Here is an 18,339-nt window from a genome sequence, read left to right as displayed (position 1 = left end):
CCAACTTTCGGTCATTCTGTTATTATGGTTTGTGAGCTTTTAGGATTTTAAAAGAGAAAGGCTGAGAATAATGTCTAGAAACGCACATATGTCCGCGTGATGTTAGGGATAGGATCGGGAGACACCCCTAGCGGCGTCAGAGGCTCTTGTCTGTGCAGTTCTCGTGTGGTGTTTTCTGGCTCACGTGAGAGGAAGGAATATGGCGGTCTAGTGAAAATCCATGCGTTGGCCTCTCTCACGGTGTCCAGGAAACGAATTGTCTGGAGTAGGTGAGGCTGGTGGAGGTTTCTAGTACAGCTGTCACTGGGGGAACACAGGGTATTAAAAAGAGCTCTGATCCACAATTAAAATGACGAAGTCCTGACCCCACTGTGCCACTCGATGGTTGTGTCTCTAGCCCAGGTCACTTGACACGACATCGCCTGGCCTGGCTGACGTCAAGGTTCTTGGCGGTGCTGGGGTTCTCTGGGTACTTAAGTTTGCACCTGGCTGGAGACAGATGATATACTACCTGGTGTATGGCTAAATCATGCTTGGACTCTTCGCATGAGATAGGAAATAAAGGTGGTCATTAGCCGGTGTGGATGATCAAGGTGGAGACTATTTAAAATTTCCAAGACTAGACCCAGTCTCCGTGGCCACGCAGTTACGGCCATAGCGTCCTCCATACTCTCTCGGAGTCTTGGGTCATCTTCAATGATGGCAGCAGGGGCCATTAGTCCTGCTCTCCGTGGCATTGAATTCGGTCAGAAGATTCTCCTTATCGGCAATAGAAAATATGCAAAGTTCTGAGTCTGTGACGCGACAGGCTATTCCTGACCAGCTGCTTTCTCACATCCAGAGTGTTGACAGCCCCGTGTTTGCATTGCTGTGAGAATGTGCCCAGAGTTGTCTTTTTCAGTTAGAAATGGTGTCTGTTACTTTGTGCGGAGAGAACACCTTGGCCACAGACATCGTGATTCTGATAGAGGTGCGGTGGAAGGTTCTCTGAACAACGTGTCCTAACCTCTTTATTCTTACAGTGTCCACACTGGATAAAATAAATGCAATGGCAAAGCTTATCTTGCCAGAGTCAAGACTGAGAAGATGATGGTGAGGGTGATGATGGTCCATTTATGGGGTACGTACGTGAGTCAAGTACCAACCTAGGCCAGTTACATCCACAGAGCTTGCCCTCACGTGTATGTGTTACTGATACATCAGAGGAAATTTGTAAAGGAGGATGACAGTTCCTCTTCTTGGTGCTATCATTTTCTGCCTTTGATCTCTTTGCATATTGATTTGTTTACTTGCGATTTATATCGTATTCAGGGAGAAAAAGGTTTTTTAGGTTCTTTTTTACTGTGATAAAATATACATAACATAACATTCGTCATGCTAGCCTTTCCTAGACGTACAATTCAGTGGCATTAAATACATTCACAGTGTTGTGTAACCATCACCACATCTATACCCGCCACTTTCTCCTTGTCCCCAGCAAAACCTCTGTACCCATGAAATAACAACTCCGTTCCTCCTTATCTCCAGCCCCTGGAAACATCTATTCTCTATCTCTATAGGTTTGCCTATGCGAGGTACTTCATATAAGTGGAATTATCCAATATTTGATCTGTGTCTGGCTTCTAATGTCTTCATAGTCCATCCATGTTGTAGCAGGTATCTGGATTCCGTTCCTCTCTAAGGCACACAATTGCGTGTGTGTACCCCTTTCTGTTTATCCATTCATCTGTGGACGGACACTTGGGTTGTTTTCACCTTTCGGCCGTTATGAATAATGCTGTCATGAACACAGGTGTGCAAGTATCTGTTCGAGTCCCTGCTTTCAATCCTTTTGGATGTGTGTGTATATATAGTATATATGTGTGTAATATACATAATATATATAATATAATATATATATGTGATATATGTATGTATATATATATATATATATATATATACACACACATACTGGGAGTATATATCTGAAGTGCTAGGTCATATGGTAGTTCTATGTTTAAAATGGTAGCTTCTTTTTTATTCTTTTTTCCTTGGTTCTGAAGTTTGGAGCAACACCAAGCAAGGCTAATTTCTCTCTCTCTGAATATTCTGTGAGCGTTTGAAAATAGCTATGATGTCCTTTCTAAGTCTTCTCTTGTCTCAGCAAAATATTCCAAGTGATGTAACCTGTTTTTTTAGAAGCCAAATGTAAGATCTTCTACTAATCCCACCTACATTTCATGTTAATTACTTTTATCAAGTAGTTCACTCTAGGGGAAGATCCAAATACTTACTCTGGGGTCAAGTGCCTCAGGCTGCTTCCCCAAGTTTATGTTTCCTGACCTTGCGATACACGGAGGAAACATTTTAGAGTTACAAAAGCAGAAGTCATCTTTATTTGCCAGTTCATGAATAATCACAAAGTGGGTGGTGACGATAAAAGTCCTCCACCCGTCTTTGAAATTTCTCATGTGGATCCATTAGAAGTATTTAACCTTTATTTTGCATTTTTAGAAATAAAAGTGGCTTTTTTTGAGACTGTGTTCATTGACTTGAATATCATGTCATAGTGTAGAATATCCTTACACATAGTAGACATTCCATAAAGACTTGTTAGAAGAATGGGGAATTGAAACATTGGTTTTTCTCCATTGGATGTTTTTACTGAGATCACATCTCTCTTGTTTTAAAGGCACTTGTGATTATCGTGGGGCTCTTCTTACGTCCAAAGCTGTGACACCGCTTATTTCCATTACTGGGGTTCTGCTCGATGTTGGTCTAGGTTGTGTTTGTGTCTGGGTAAACAAGAAAAAGTGATATCCTACATAAGAGCTCTACGTGTTCGTAAGCTGCCTAACTCTTAAAACCCAAAGGAGAGCATTCGTGTAGAATTTTTCTAATTCTAAAACCCAAGTATGAAAATTCCTTTTCTTAAACATCCCCCCCGGTTCTTCGTCTCCCAGACAGTTGTCTGGCCATTTTGGCATTTGCACGGGTGGCTCAAGAATATTACAGAATGCCTCTGCATTAGGTCAATCAGAGAGCTTAGTTAAAGGGTAGAGCTCCTGGTTGACTGTTTCGTGTATTGACCAAGAAAATTTTCTTTGGGAAATTAAACTGATGTGAAAATTTGTTATCGATGTTTTTTGTCACCTGGGGAAAAAGTTCAAACTTGCTGAAGATGTTAGTCTGTACACTCTGTTCATGCCATGGTTGATCTCATTTCTGGAAGGATCACATTCCAATCACATTTTTTTTTTTTACTCTTTAAACTTAATTTTACATGCTCAAAATATTTTAAGCATTGACAGAATAACCGTTTTGAGAATAGGATAGGTCGTTCGTTCATAAGGTGTCACAGCTTTTGAACACCTTACACAGCCAATTGACACATCACTAATGTCACCACAATTTGCAAGTGGCATCTGTTTGCAGAGGTTGGACCGGCTTAAAATAAAAAAGAAGGGATGATGCATTAGGGCAGAAATATTTCAATTGTTCCAGTAAATCAGTGTTGATTGTGTTATTTCATCATCTGGTGCCTCTATTGATTTGAAATAAGATGAGCCATCCTGTGTTAATTATTAGTAAAAGGATGGTGAGGAAAGTAACTAATAAAGGGACCTTCCTGACTTGCTAGTAGAATTCCACGTTAATTTCCTATTTTAGATATCCCCTGAGAACTAAATCACTCCTGGAAGTTGAATCTAATCCGGATCTCTCACCACATGACAGCCCACTGGTTATGTCTTGCTCCCCTCTCCCTGTCTTTCTCATCCCCGCCATCCCACAGTTGCTATTATTTTCAACTCGGAAGTAAGCTCGAGAAGAAAACCTAAATATAATGTGAAACGGTAATGATTTTACTCATTTTCCGCATCGTAAACATCTGACAGCCTTGTTGATCAATTTCCTATAGCTTGTCTTACATGCGATTGACTGCCTTTGTGACATACTATCCCCTAAATTATGTTTAAAATGTTATTTCCACTGAAAGAACTATAGTAACGTTTATTTTGTGCATTTGTACAGAGTCTCCTTTTTCTCCCCACCCCCCAAGCCCACTATCACAATTGAAACTTGTCCAGAATATCCATTACTCAAATGTTGGATAAAAGATAACTTGGTAAAAATAGTTTTGCTCTCTTGTGAGAATGGGGGAAATTTGAACAGATTATGATTAAATAGCCATGGAAGAGTCGGGTAGCTTGGCGAACAGAAAGCCGGAGTAGGGTTGATTTCCTGGCACTGCTTTCTTAGCAAAGAGAACAATTTTAATCAGTTACAAAAATATTTGTGATCCGTATGTTCCTCTGCTCATCCCCATCTGCCCATATTCTCTTTTATCTCGGTAGATGGTAACTTTATGATTCAGGCGTGCAAGAATAATACCTCGCTGACTTTGGAGCTCGGTGCTATTTCAAAACGTGTCCTGGTAATTACGCCACACACACACACACACACGCGCGCACACACACACACGCATCCAGGCTGTTCCCGCTTTGGGTTGGTTACGTGAATACCAGTTTGTTCTTCCTCTTTCTTCGTGGAAAGAATTATATCTTGTATCCACCTGCTGGGGCTGGAATAATGCATCTGAGGCTTAGATTTGAAAACTACGTTGCCATTCACCTGCTGGATTAAATGCCACTTTGCAAATATGAGGATCAGAGAAGGAAGACCAAAAGATCGCGGTGATCGTTGAAAACTTCATTTTCTCTGGGAAAAGGAGAACAGAAGCCACAGAACATGTGGTAATGCCATCCATCACTGGTGCCTATTCTGAGACATATTAGATAATGGGCTGGTTACTTAAATAGATCCTAATTGTAAGACGTGTTGACTTCTATTTAATATCGGGCGTTAGCCAAGTGGCCGTGGTGAAACCGGTCGAAATTGAAAACTTGAAATGACTGTTGATGAGCGACCCATTTTTGCCCTAAATGCACGTTTGCTTCTCTCTCATAGCTGCATGGTGTTTAGCAACAAAAGAAGCATCGGAAAGCCGACTTGGCCGTTGTAATAAGACAGGAATGAGACTAGAAATCACGGACTCCGCTAGTGATCCCGCTTTCAACAGTTGTTCTCCCCTTGCACAACAAGTGGTGTTGTAATCCAATATGTTGTCCTTAGAGCCACGGTAAAATCTGGTGAGGAGCCAGCTGTGCTCATTTAAACTTGGGCGGGGGGGGCGCCCGGGGAAGGCAGAGAGCGTTTCTCAACTCGGGACGCAACAACTGAGCTGCAGTCGGGTGTTTGCAAAGATGGGCGTATGATGGGGGAGAGGTGTCCGTGCAGTTGGGAGTTCGCAGGCGTGCCCCAGGGTTGCCGCGGAAGGGAGAGCTACCCGTGCTTGGTTTTGGCAAAGGTCAGCAAGGATCCGTCTCTGGGTTTGCCTTCGAGCTGCCTTTGCTGCCCCCTCCCCCTCCCCCCCCCCCCCCCCAGCAGTTGTGAGAAAGAGAAAATGCACATGAGAGCGAGGGGTTGTTTCCAACGGGCTCCAAGTTTGCAAATCTGACAGCGTTTCTTTTGCTGTCAAACCGAGAGCCCGGCTGGTGGTGGCAATCCTGAGAGCCCAGCTGGTGGTGGCAATCCTGGAGGGGAGGGAGGGGAACGGGGAGAGACTGTGCTCAACTGCCCAAGGAGAATATTAGGAATTCTTCAGTGGGGAGGGCACGAGTGCTCTCAGCCCTGCCACGGTGAAAGTTTTCTTTTTTCTTTTCTCTTTCTTTCTTTCTTTCTTTCTTTCTTTTTTTTTAAACTGTTACAGCCAATGCTCGCGAAATCAAAATCTTCAAGTACGCTTCATTAAAAAGGAGGCACGGAAACGGCATTAGACTATATGATACTCATCTACGATTGAAGCAAAGAGCCTTTGGTTTTTTAAAAAAGGAGGCAAGACCTTTAGCTCACGGGGTGATGTGGATGCTCATTGAGGCAGACACACGAACTGGTTGTTGGTTTTTTGTTTTTTTTTTTAATATAAAGTGCGAGATTTCACTAAAAAAGGTTAAAATTGAAGTGAGTAATCTTCGGCGCATAATGCAATCGTTAATTTTAGCTCCCTGCGTGGGTGCCGCTCTGACTTGAACAGTCGGGCTGTAGCCTTCGTTAGAGAAGAAGCAGGCAGCCCGAGACAGGTGGGGCTGATCGAGCTGTGAACGTGATTTGCTGGAAGCTGGTCGTTAGCGTTAGAAATCGGGTCCGATTGTTTTGGTCGTTCGCCCCGCCGTGACCGTTGCCATTATGATTATTGACTTCTCGTCTTTCTTTCAGGTTGACGATGGGTCACGCTGTGTAAGGGAATCGCAGGGAGATGGGCATTCTGAACTGTTAATGGGGACATGGGACTCCAGTTGTCTCTGATCACTGGTGTGGATTTTCCCGGGGTAGAGCGACAGAAGCCGCCAGTAAGTCGCCAAGACCTACGTCAGGAGCTCTGCACGAAAGGTAAAGGCCTCGTTGTCTGGCTGTCAGCTCATCTGTATTTTGTTACTGTCTAAACGTGTGCCAAGAAGAGGTCCGTGAGTGTAACCACGACAGACAGCATCTATGACAGGGACTCAACTGGCTTAGAGTCTATAAAGTTAGTAGAGCTCGATCTGTTCCTTCCATTTTAAAGTTGGTCACAATCTCCTTTCTCGTTGAAAGGCTTTGAAGAAAGAGTCAGGGCCATGAAGTCCCATCGCCTCCCCCTACCCAATAGGTTGAGAAACACGGTGTTTGCCCTCGAGAAACAACCTTCGTTAGCTACACACATAGCCCAGCCAGTGTCACTAAAGTGTGAGGCGTCCGTCTGAATACGCTGGATGGAAGATCCTAAAGCCTCCTCCGACTTGAAAGCATTGCTCACCAGTAACTCACAGACTCGAGTACCAGCCTTTGGGCAAGTCTTCCTTTGGCATTCCCATAATCCTTTGCTGAGGAAGCCTGCGTTGTTTTTAAAGATATCATTAGGTGCCATCTGTTCTGTCACGGTGGCTCTTAGCAGATTTGCCACAGAAGTTGCTGTGGTCGAGATTTTTCTCATGCTTCCTCTATGCAGTTGGAAGTCAAGTGCCTGAATTTAGTAAATGGTCATTAAACACTCCCAGGGAAACGTTACCACCGTTGTGTCCGATAATAATCACCGTGGTAATGAGCGGTAGAAGAACAGCCCTCCCTTTGGGGGAATTTTGTGGAAGAACTTTTGTGGACAGATGGACTTTCTGGGTCACGGTGTCTTTCTTTCTCGTTTTCTTTTTCCTTCCTTCACTCCTTCCGTATTTCTTTCGTCCCTCTCCTCTGCGTTTTTTCTCACATCTTACAAAAAACAAGAAAAACCGAGGGGGAAGTAAATGCTCAGTCATTCATGCACCTCGGTTGACGGCCCATCGGGAAGGGGAAGGGTCAGGGGTGGTATGGGGTCGGGGGACAGAAGATAGTAACAGGCTCTCCCTTTGGAAAGCCATTTCCAGTGTCCATGTAGTGGTCTAGTGTGAGCCCCGAGGAGCAGGGCTCAGTGGCCATAGCTTCATTAGAGCCGCCTTCCAGAGACTTCCTTCTACAGGGTCGGGGCAGCCCCAGCGGCTGGTGGGAGCCTGGGAGAGCACTTTTGCCTTCAATAATGGAGCTGTCGGTTTGAAGCCGGACAGCGTTGGCCCTGAAAGTGTTATTGCCAAATTTAGATGCCGTGTACGAACGGAATCCTTACCTCTTCGGTTGCTTTTTGCCCCTCGCACGGCGTCCTGTATTCCCCGTGCCTGGGAAAGCGTGCCTCCGGTTGAAAACTCACAAATACTTTTCGAATCGTCTGGGGCCTGCTGCCCAACACCCAGAGCGCCCCGTGACTCAGCGGCGGAGGGTCGTTTGTTCCAAGAGTTGGACGGAGACTCTGTTTCTCTTTCTCCCCTGCTTTGTCGTGGGGCATAGGGACTGGTAGATGTGTGGGAGTTCCACGTCTCCACCTAAGATTTGTCGATCCCTTTTGATGGCAAGGTGTGTATTCGCAAGCGTGTGTGTGTATGGGTGCGGAGGGGGTGTGGAGAGGGCGCCCGAATCTGCCTCTCGCATTTGCCTTGGGTACTGGATTTGATCTGGCTTCGTCGTTCTCCCCTTGTGTCACAGTGACAGAGCCACCAGAGTCGCTCATTTGAATTCGAATACAAAAGGAGACATGAAATGCCCCGGGAATAACAGTCAAGGCTCTACAGTGCGCTGACTTTAGGTTCTGACTTCTTCACCTCGTAGGGCATCGAACCTTGCGATTTTAACTTGCGTCCGGGAGGATGTCCGAGCCAGGAGACCTGAATCCGGCCATCGTGGAGGAAGGCGGGACTGAGCAGGAGTCGGCCACCCCAGAGAATGGCATTGTGAAATCCGAGAGTCTGGATGAAGAGGAGAAACTCGAATTGCAGGTGAGCCTGGAAACCTAGTCTCTCGCACAACTGGGTGCGGTTCCTTTCTTTTATTTTCGGAGCGCTTGGGAGGTTTTTCCTTTTTTTTTTTTTTTCTTCTTTCTTTTCTTTGTCTCCACTGGAGAGTTTGACTACGAAATGAATAGGAAATCCATAAAGCTAATCCTCTCCTTTCCTAATTATTAATTACTTTTTCTTCCCGAGCAAAACGTGCTCCGGAATGCCCTTTGAAATGAAAGCAAGGGCCAGAGATCCTCTTTGAGGACTGAATTTGCACACGGCATCTCCAGAGTGATTTCCAGACCACCTCATGGAGCTTGAGAAGGGTTTCTCCCTGAGGCAGCTTGAGGCTGGCTGAGACTTAAAAATGCATTTGCTCTTCCACGGAAAGCTGAAGACTCAGCTCATTATCATGAGACTAAGAAAAATCAAAGGCGTGAGCTCTGTGGACCTTTGAGGGCAGGCTAAGATTCAGTTCATATTAGCCAAGCAACCTAAGCCCTAGAATTCACAGCCAGGGAGAGAGAGAGAGAGAGGGCGAGAGGAACAGAGACAGAGCGAAAGCCCTAGAAAAGGGCAGGCCAGGGACGGAGGGGGGTATTGGGGCTGTTGGGAGTGACTGACAGTACCGAAAAGGTGATATGATTAAATACACCATGATTTATGAGAGAAGGAGATTTGGTAGAGGGAAAAACCAACCGTATTTGCAAATAGCCTGTATTGATTTTCTTTGAACCAAACTACAATAGTGTTCATTCTTTTTATGTACCAGTGAACAAAGGCAGATAACTACATAATGGCCAAAAGCCTTCAAGGTCAGCTTTCCCCCCCTTGCATAGCTGCTCTAAGGAGAAGGAGCTAAAAGTTAAAAAGGTCAAAAGTTGGGGGGAGAGGGGGAGGGGTGTCCTTCTCAGTGGTTATAAGACCTTATTGTTCCTATTGATTTCTGGACTCTGGTGACACCTCTCTCTCTCTCTCTCTCTCTCTCTCTCTCTCTCTCTCTGGTTGTTGTTTTACTGTCTGTTTGTTTGTTTTACTTTGTTTCCAACACACAGAGGCGGCTGGCAGCTCAGAACCAAGAAAGAAGAAAATCCAAGGTAGGATTCTGGAGATTCCACATTGACGTGATATCATGGATGTCAGTTGCATAGTCTACACTGGGGTGAAAAGATTTGCCAACAGTTCAAACGGTCGCGTGTGGATCTTGGCTCTCCTGGTCCTGCCCGCTTGGAAGGGGGTCCTGTTGACACTTGTCTTTTCTCCCTGGCTCCGTAGGCTTTGCAATTAGAGCACTTAGTGTTCACGTGGCCGCAAATGTGTGTATCTGATCCTGTTTTTCACAATTGCAGATTTGAGAGTGCCTTACACAGTGAGCCCCGGCTTGTTTGGCTGTCCTTTTGCGCGACACCTGGGGCAGACGTTTTAGTCGCCCCGGTGGATTTCTCCCTCAAAGTAAACAGGTGCCGGTGTTTCGATCCCGTTCCTCGTCTGCTGAAGCATCGTTTCCATTCAGATCCCTCCCAAACTCAGTGTTAGTTCCGTCATCTCTTCCTCCTTAGATGATCAGGAGATGGCAGCAAGGCATCCTTTGTATGTTTCCGATGTGATGGGCACAGTTTGCTAAAAGCGTTCCTTCCTTACATCCACGCAGTCACGTCCTCCTCCTCCTGCGTCCCCACCAACCCAGGGGGCTCAGTCTGGGAGCCAAGGCACACAGACCGCACTGAGCCCCCAGTTCGAAGCTCGGTGTCCGAAGTCTGACTTGGGGGTGTCCTGTGAAGGGGGGGGAGATGATTTGACAGCCGGAGGACGTCTTCTGCTTGTTGTCTTTATTTTCCTGTCCTTGCCTCCTCTCTCCCCTCCCCAGTCAGGAGCGGGAAAAGGTAAACTGACTCGCAGCCTTGCTGTCTGTGAAGAATCCTCGGCCCGACCAGGGGGAGAGAGTCTTCAGGACCAGGTACATACCCCCTGTCGTTTCCATTAGCTGCACGAATGGGATCTCTCTTGGTGTGCGTGTGCATGAGTGGAAAGCTGGCACTCCGCACTGGTTTGGGGGAGAAAAGAAAGATAATCGAAGGAAGAAAGAGTTTGCTGGCTTCGTCCCCCGTTGATGAGCTATGCTAAACTAGCTGAACAGTGTGTCACAGAGTGTTCCGTTTGTTTTTTTCCAGACTCTCTGAAAACTGCAAATGGGAAGGAATGTCAAAAGAATTTAGATAAAACACTTAAAAAGTAAGCACGGTAGTGCTGAGTCTCCTCAAAGGCTCTCTCTTGATAAGACTGAACCAAATACAGTCCTTAGTGTCCACTCTCCTTCCTTCTGGGACGTTCTTACCTCTCACTTCCCAAATGCACTTGCCTATAAGAAACACAACTCTTGGCTCTTACAAAACTTTAGAAATAGTGAATAAGGTGCATTGAGCTTTGGAGACCTATTTTTAAGGACTTTGGTGGAGATTTCTGAATCCTGGAACAATTGGCCAGAAGTGAATCCGAGCTGGTGGTGAATTTCATATGATTAAATTTATAGGAATTTAATATTCTTATCTATCGCTGTGGGTCCTTCCACTTAGGTTTGCTCCTTACGGCGAGACTATCGGGGTCGGAAAATTCACATTCTGACGAAACCCTCCCGTGACAAAACGGGAACTTCATATCGTATTTATTTTTGTTTGCCTTTTAGGCATCGTATCAGCTTTTATAAAAAAATAGTCTAGCTGCCGAAATGTTCCTTGCTTTTTCAGAGGCTGAGAAAAGTCCAGACAAAAGTAAAAGGATTTATCTGAGCCCAGGGGAGAGAAAATTGATTAAGATATCATTGTTTTTGTTTGCTTTTGTTGGCTTTCCTCTTTTTACTTTAATTGAAATACTCTAAATTCTCCTCGTGGATGCAGAGAGCATTGAGAGCACTTTCTTTAAAGGACCAAAAATAAATACCTTATAGATTTTGTCCTAAGAGTATTTTTTTTCCCCCTAGCTTCGTTTTCTCAATATGCCACTCATGTCGCAAGGCATAGACAGGCTGTCTTTCTCTAGCCATCACTATGTTTCATACACAAGCTTTATTTTACCTGGGCTCTGAGAAGTGTGTGGCTTTCCTTCAGCATTTTACACGTGCTTCTATTTTTCATGGAGATTGAAAAGGGGAAATAACGCGAATATCCCGGCTTGTGTTATTAAATGTTGATCGACGGCTTGTAACGTACCACACGCGATATATGTTAACTCTGCAAAATGACAGACTCTGGGAGAAGTCATGCCCCGGTTGTCCCCCACTCCTAACACCCGACAGAGGAGGACAGCCTTTATAGACTTAATCTGCTCTTCGTCCCATTTGACGAGGTACCAGGAGGAAATTTTTAAAGAGATCATCTGTACTGTAGTGCCCGTCCTGGACCTGAGTTCGGTTTCTCCATACGGTTGGTGCAGAGAATTAAGAGGCCAAGGGTGCTCTGTTCCCGCTGGTTTCAAGCTCAGTGGCCAAGACTAGCTTTGTAGGAGAGGTTTAGAGCTTGCGCACCCCTCTTGGGGCTGGCTGAGGGGAGGCGGGAGCAGACGGCCAATAGGAGATACCCAGACCACGCATGTTAGTGAGTGGGCACGTTCCTTTTTAGAGAGTAAAGAAGCAGACCTTTGAGCTTATATGCGATGCCTTCGTTAGGTACCACCGGCACTTACAAAACGTGGGAACTGAATCCCAGAGAACCCCGGCAGAGGTATACATTTATATGGATTGTATTGCTTCCCTAATATTTGTATATTCACAGTACTTGGAAAACTGCCTTCATTTTCCTGTGTGGGGAAAAACTCTTGCTACCTGTATTACTTGATCTCAGACCCATAGCTGACGGTTCAGTCTGTCCTTCAGTTAAAGGAGCTTTGCTTTCCAAATGTTCTACGATTTACCTACCAGTGTATTACTGTGACTTGAATCATTCTTTTACTGTTGTTGGATATAAACTTATCCTGTACCGATGTATCAATTAATACCTGTATTTTATTATTGAGCATATCAATAAAAATATTAAAAAATAACAGATTGTTTTTTACCAACTCTATAGCCCTTTTGTGTGTTCTTTCAACACCATAATGTATGCTGATGCCTAGACAAGCGAGGTATTTTCCCGAGAATAGTGTTTGTCCACACGTGACGTGAGTTTGTACGTTTCTCTTTTTTTTTGGTGGAGGATGCTTTTTAGCCTCTGCTCTTGTGTGTATGCTTCCAACCCTCTCTGATCGTAGCTGCAAACTGACAGAGGCGGGGGATGCAGTCGGTTTTGGAGAAGCAAGGAGACCACTCCCATGGCCTGGTGCCCTCAGTTTCCCCTCCTGATCAACTAGTGAACTGATCCTTCCCCGCCCCCGACTATATTCCCTTGAAGCAGAAACGTTCCAGCTGTTCCCTCAGCCAGTAGAGGCGAATCGAAACCTTAAAATCTGCCTGAACCTTTGCAGGCTAAGACATTTCTGTCCCAAATCACATGGCAAAGAACTTATAATCAAGTTACCCTCGGTTTTACGTATGTTGTGTGAGTGCACCCCAAGGGAAACACGCAGAAGTCAAGAAATCTGGCTAAGGTAAATGTCTGTCATGAGAACGCGTTTGATTTCATCCTCTCTATCCTATGTCTTTCCAACCACGGCGTCTTTTTCTTCCAGCCAAAAGTTCACAAGGTAACCCCTCCTAAAAAACGAACTTGGCATGGGAGGCCTTGTGTTACGCTTCTTAGATCAGCCAGGTTTACCAAGAACCCTAAGAATCCTAGGTCGGCCATAATTTGAGGGTGTGCGGGCCTCGATCTGGTCACGTGTATAGGAGCATTAGTTCAGTTTTTAGTGAGGAACCCTGTTAGTCATTGGGGATATATTTTCTTAACGTCACAAATTCGAATGTCACGGTAGGAAAAAAACCTTTCCCATCAAACGATCTCTTGCATAAGCAAAAGTGGGCTTAATGTTGGTTAATTTGTCATAGTTTTACTCATAGCTTGGGCTTGTCATAAAACTAAGCGATCTAATTTGGCTCATTCTTCTTCGAAACGGTGAACACACTATCAACCAAATGGCTGCTGCCTGAGCTAAAACAAAATGAGCTGTTTCCAGTGCAAACGAAATAAATATAAAAGTGAATCCAGCTCCAGTACTGTAGACAGTCAGCTGTATACCAAAGCATTGGTTCAAGAGAATTTTCCATTTTGGAAAGGATTGACGGATGCAAAAATTAAAATACTAAATTGATGGACCAGATAGTTGTACCTCCTACCTTTTCTAAAAGGCAATGCTTATTGTAGCCATATATTATGGTGACTTATCAATGGAGTTTGTACACAGTGTGTGATAAGAACCCCTGCCCAGGATTCCTGCACTTAGACAGCTCGGTTTTTCTCAGTAGTAGATATCCTTGTTTTGTGGTTCTAAGACAGACTTTTCAGTGCAAATCGGCTATTAAGGCCTTTATGTCTGTTCCATCTGTAATTATGATTCGTAATATCTGTCTGTCTGTCTTTGTGCAGATTTCTCCTTATAAGGGATTATAGAAAAGAACGCGGAAGGCTTCTTCTTCTTCTTCTTTTTTTTTTTTTTTTTGAGACATGACAGTGGCTGTGATGCAAGCTTACTGATAAGGAAATGGTTCCTAAGTGTTTAAAAATAAATCTGTAGGGAAAATAAGAGGTATGATCTAGGAGAAAGTGACTTGCTTAATGTGAATATTCATGAGGCCAAGTTCTAGTACGAGATGTTTCTCATGAACTCCCATTGACTTCTGAAGTTTAATTCACCTTAAAGGGCAATTATCTTTCTGACAGGTTTAATTTTTTACCATTTAAGAAAAAGAAAAGAAAAAAAAAAAAACCTGCTCCTGGCTTTCATTTTCCTGTATTTAATAACCTCTTTGCAAAATGGAAACCAGACGGAGATTCTTAAATCTGGCCCTAAATTATTATATTTTTTCCTCAACAGGAATCAATTCATTTACAGCTTTCCAGTTTTCCCAGCCTGCGAGAGGATGATAAATCTAGGAAAGATGACTCAGAAAAAGAAAAGGATAAAAACAAAGATAAAACCTCTGAAAAGCCCAAGATCAGAATGTTATCAAAAGGTGAATGTGAACATGTTTCCTTAACTTACTGAATTTGGACAGATCAGTAGTCACAGAGCACATCCTAGACTTACACACACATCTCCCTGCCACCAAACTCTGCCTATACTTTTCTGTGTGTACGTGTGTGTGTGTGTAAAAGGTGTGAACTCTATTTTCTGTTCACGGTGTCATTATTTGTGGAGCCAGAAAGGTTATTTTTAGGATCCTTTATTTCTTTGGATTTTCATTTGGGTCTTCTATTTTCAGTGGTAACTTGGTGCACAGGAGTGAGCATAAATCTCTTAATTCAGGTTTATTGGCCCAGTTAAGTTGGGCTGAGGAGCAGTAATGATACCTAGTTTTAGAGCTGCACTTCCCTATTTATCTTAAAAGACAGACAGTGGATTAGCAATTCACAGCCAATGAGTGATAGTGTCCCCAAAGCACGGATGTATACATCAGTGTCGATGGCATATGTGAGTAACATTGTATTTGGCACAAATGGATTTGGCCTCTGGCCACCCATATACTGCCACATAATGTCTCACCTAAAAAATACACGCTTCTCCTTCAATAAAGTTTTTCCAAGAACAAACGGCACTTTGCCTTCTAAATCCCCGAACCCATCTTCCAGACTTGTCTAATTGTTAACAAAAGTACCACCACAACAAAAAAAGGAAACGCAAAGTAAAACAAAACTAAGTTAGGTTGAAATGAAGAATACCATGAGTAAGTAGCTTTGCGGTAGACTTTTTCTTTCCTTTTCTTTTTTTTCTTTTTTTCTTTTTTAAGCAACTGAGGCAGAATAGGGCATCTGCTACTTGTATGCTCTGTAACCATGTATCTGCTTCTACCGATGGCCTCTGTTACTGAAGATCTAAAACCCGAGGTGTAACAAGAGTAAAGAAGTACAGGTTAAATGGCTTTAGAAATTAAGCTTTAGCCAGCATCAGAAGAGTTGAAAGACTTGGAGATTATTTAGTGCCCTCCTGTGTTTTGCACTGATTGATATTTAGACAGCCTTGCCACAGAACTTGTATTTTTTGCCTTCTCGGGGTTAAGAGAAAAGGGATTTCTTGGAATCCCAAACTCTTCAGAGTTCTCTCTGTGGGTCTGTCACGTGGAGGGGCCTCGCTGATGTACAGCAGGGAAGGAACACGTGACATTTCACCCCACCCACCTCCTACCTGACCGTGCCCACGCCCCATCCTGTGACAGCTGGAGCTTTCCATACTCGGGATCTGCTGGGTTCCTCTGTCGCGAATCTGACTTTCATTCTGGCGTTACCCTGCCAGTTTGCGAGCTTCGAAACACGTCCCATTCACGCCAGTAGCTTCACCTAAAATGTACCCAAGCGAGAGGGAAACATTGCTACCCCCTTTTCCCCATCCGCATTCCTGACAACTCCACCCTGCTGTTTGTTTCAGATTGCAGCCAAGAATACACGGATTCTACTGGCATAGACTTGCATGAGTTTCTGATTAACACATTAAAGAATAATTCCAGGTAAATTATTAAATAAGCCTCTTATTTTTAGAAGAGTTGAGTGGACTATCGCAGAGTGGTTAGGGCGAACACTTTACAGAGTTGTAAAATGCAGGCACCTTTTCTAAAGTCTTAAGCGTTCTTTTATATTTTTTCTGCGAATACTTTGCATGTGTACTGCTTATAGATACTCTTTTTTTTAAATATATGAAATTTATTGTCAAATTGCTTTCCATACGATGCTTATAGATAACTCTTGAGTCCTGGGTAGCTCTCTAGTGAATACGTTATAGTTTACGGGTTCTGCTTTCCTGGTCACAAAGAGATACGGATTAAGGGGGAAAGGACAGAGAACAAGAGTCAATGTCAAATAAGCCAAATTATGTTCCACTGCAGTTATATAACTCTCTACTTGGGCTTTGCTCTGGTCCAGTTTCCTATTAATTTAAAATCTACAATGTGTCTGATATGTTTTATGGGCTTCATTCCTCATATGTCTTCAGTAACATAAAAACCCCAGAAGTTTCAATGTTACAAGGAGAAATCATCTCCAGTGGAATGAGATCATACGTATATGGGCAGCACGTTCCAGAGAAGCGTTAAAGATCTGGAGTCACGTACCTTCAAACCATCTCTGCCATACATGCAAACGGACTTGTTTGGTCTTTGGGAATGGCCAGTCCATCCGACCTTCTCATTTTTAACATTTATTTTGCAGGGACAGGATGATACTCTTGAAAATGGAGCAGGAGATTATTGATTTCATTGGTGACAACAAGTATGTTCCATTGCAAGGCGGGTTAATTTCTACGATGGGGTCTTGGTTTGGGCTTTGGGTTTAATGATGCATTCTGGAAAGACTGAGGGATAGATAAAACATTCCTTAATATGTTTGCCGATTTGGTGAGTGGGGATGCTGTTAGGATTAGAAGCTATATATTGATGGGGATTGTTGCTTGGACCATGTGTGTTTCTGCTTGTTAAGTTCCTGAAAAAATGGCTATAAACAGGGGGCCGCTGATTAGCATAGAGTAGCTGTGACAAGAGGCAACCCTTTTCATTTTTATTATAGTTTTTTAATGGGCTCCAGCTGGCTGCAGTCAGCGATGCCTGGGCATAATTGCGCTGTTTTCTGTGTAAACCGTGTAATGACACATCTCCAGATAGGCATCTGCTGTCACATAGTATGTCATATCATTTGTCCTGGGCCTGGCTGTGCCGATAAGGTATCACGGACTAGAAGAGAATACTTTCCAACGGACGTTAGGTTCTCTTTGCTGAGAGAAACGTGCAGCTATGAAACAAAGACACTTCTTGTAGCTTAATCGATAGATACATCATCAGCGGAAAAGTGTCCGGAAACAAGCACCTGAGATGTTGCCGAGGATGAACTAAGCCTAGCGGTTTGGATGGGGAAGGACTGGTTTTGTGTGTGTACCTGTAAAATGTACTACAGGCCGGAAACGCCAATGCTGATCCCACTCTGTCCTGTATTCCTTTCCAGTAATCATTATAAAAAGTTCCCTCAGATGTCATCCTACCAGAGGATGCTTGTCCATCGAGTGGCAGCTTACTTTGGGTTGGATCACAATGTGGATCAAACAGGGAAATCTGTTATCATCAACAAGACCAGCAACACAAGAATGTAAGCCCATCACTGTATTTATTTAACGTTTCCTTTTTTCTCGTACGGCTTCGTTTATAAGAGCATGTTATACAGTTCAACGTACGTGACGTTTAAACTGTGCAGCGTTATTTGTCTCTTGCACTTATCAGCAGCGTGTGGCGTTTATCTGCAGACGATTATTTGAGGACCAGGAAAGTTTGTACCATTCGGGCAATAAAGTGGATTTATCCCCAGAACTTTTGTATAGCTCCTGAAACATAATTTTCTCTCTTCTCTCGGTACTCCACGTGAGGGGGTGCATGGGTGGCTCAGGCGGTTAAGCAAGCTCCTGACTCTCGATTTCGGCTCAGGTTATGGTCTCACGAAGCGTGAGATCGAGTCCCGCGTCAGCTTCTGTGCTGATAGTGCAGAGCCTGCTTGCGATTCTGTCTCCCTCCCTCTCTCTCTGCCTCTTTCCCACAAAATAAATACATACATACGTACACGCATACATGCATAAATACGTAAATAAAACCATTTAAAAAACATACTCCGTGTGATTACATCAAAAGAGCATGGAACATTTTATGTCAGAATATAACTCAAATTGAAAATAACAGACCTTTTAAAACCACAGTGACGTATCCAGGATGACTGTTCTTTTCTTCCTCTTTCCGGTTTGTAGACCTCTGTCTTGCTGTAGTTTTTAGCGAGACCAAAAGCCCTGAACCCAGAGACAGAAATCCCACCCCCAGGACTCAATTCTTTTACTTACTGGCTGTGGGACTTGA

At 43.9% G+C, this 18,339-nt stretch overlaps 1 protein-coding gene across 33 annotated transcripts in view; it reads left to right on the top strand.

The window, feature by feature from the left end:
* ARPP21 (cAMP regulated phosphoprotein 21) overlaps positions 1 to 18,339 on the top strand; it is a 155,434-nt gene that overhangs the window by 34,340 nt on the left and 102,755 nt on the right. For 25 of the 33 annotated variants that reach the window (XM_027040588.2, XM_027040595.2, XM_027040591.2 and 22 more), the window contains exons 2-9: positions 6,256 to 6,429; positions 8,209 to 8,375; positions 9,431 to 9,472; positions 10,243 to 10,332; positions 14,337 to 14,475; positions 15,885 to 15,963; positions 16,661 to 16,720; positions 17,447 to 17,587. In XM_027040588.2, coding sequence (XP_026896389.1) covers positions 8,247 to 8,375; positions 9,431 to 9,472; positions 10,243 to 10,332; positions 14,337 to 14,475; positions 15,885 to 15,963; positions 16,661 to 16,720; positions 17,447 to 17,587 — 680 coding nt within the window. In that variant the 5' untranslated portion in view covers positions 6,256 to 6,429; positions 8,209 to 8,246. The other 8 variants (XM_053221716.1, XM_053221715.1, XM_027040585.2 and 5 more) reach the window with 8 other exon arrangements.

The sequence above is a fragment of the Acinonyx jubatus genome, chromosome C2 (assembly GCF_027475565.1).
Source record: "Acinonyx jubatus isolate Ajub_Pintada_27869175 chromosome C2, VMU_Ajub_asm_v1.0, whole genome shotgun sequence".
NCBI lineage: Eukaryota > Metazoa > Chordata > Mammalia > Carnivora > Felidae > Acinonyx > Acinonyx jubatus.
The sequence above is the reverse complement of the archived record's forward strand: the minus strand, read 5'-3'. Positions and strand labels throughout refer to the sequence as shown.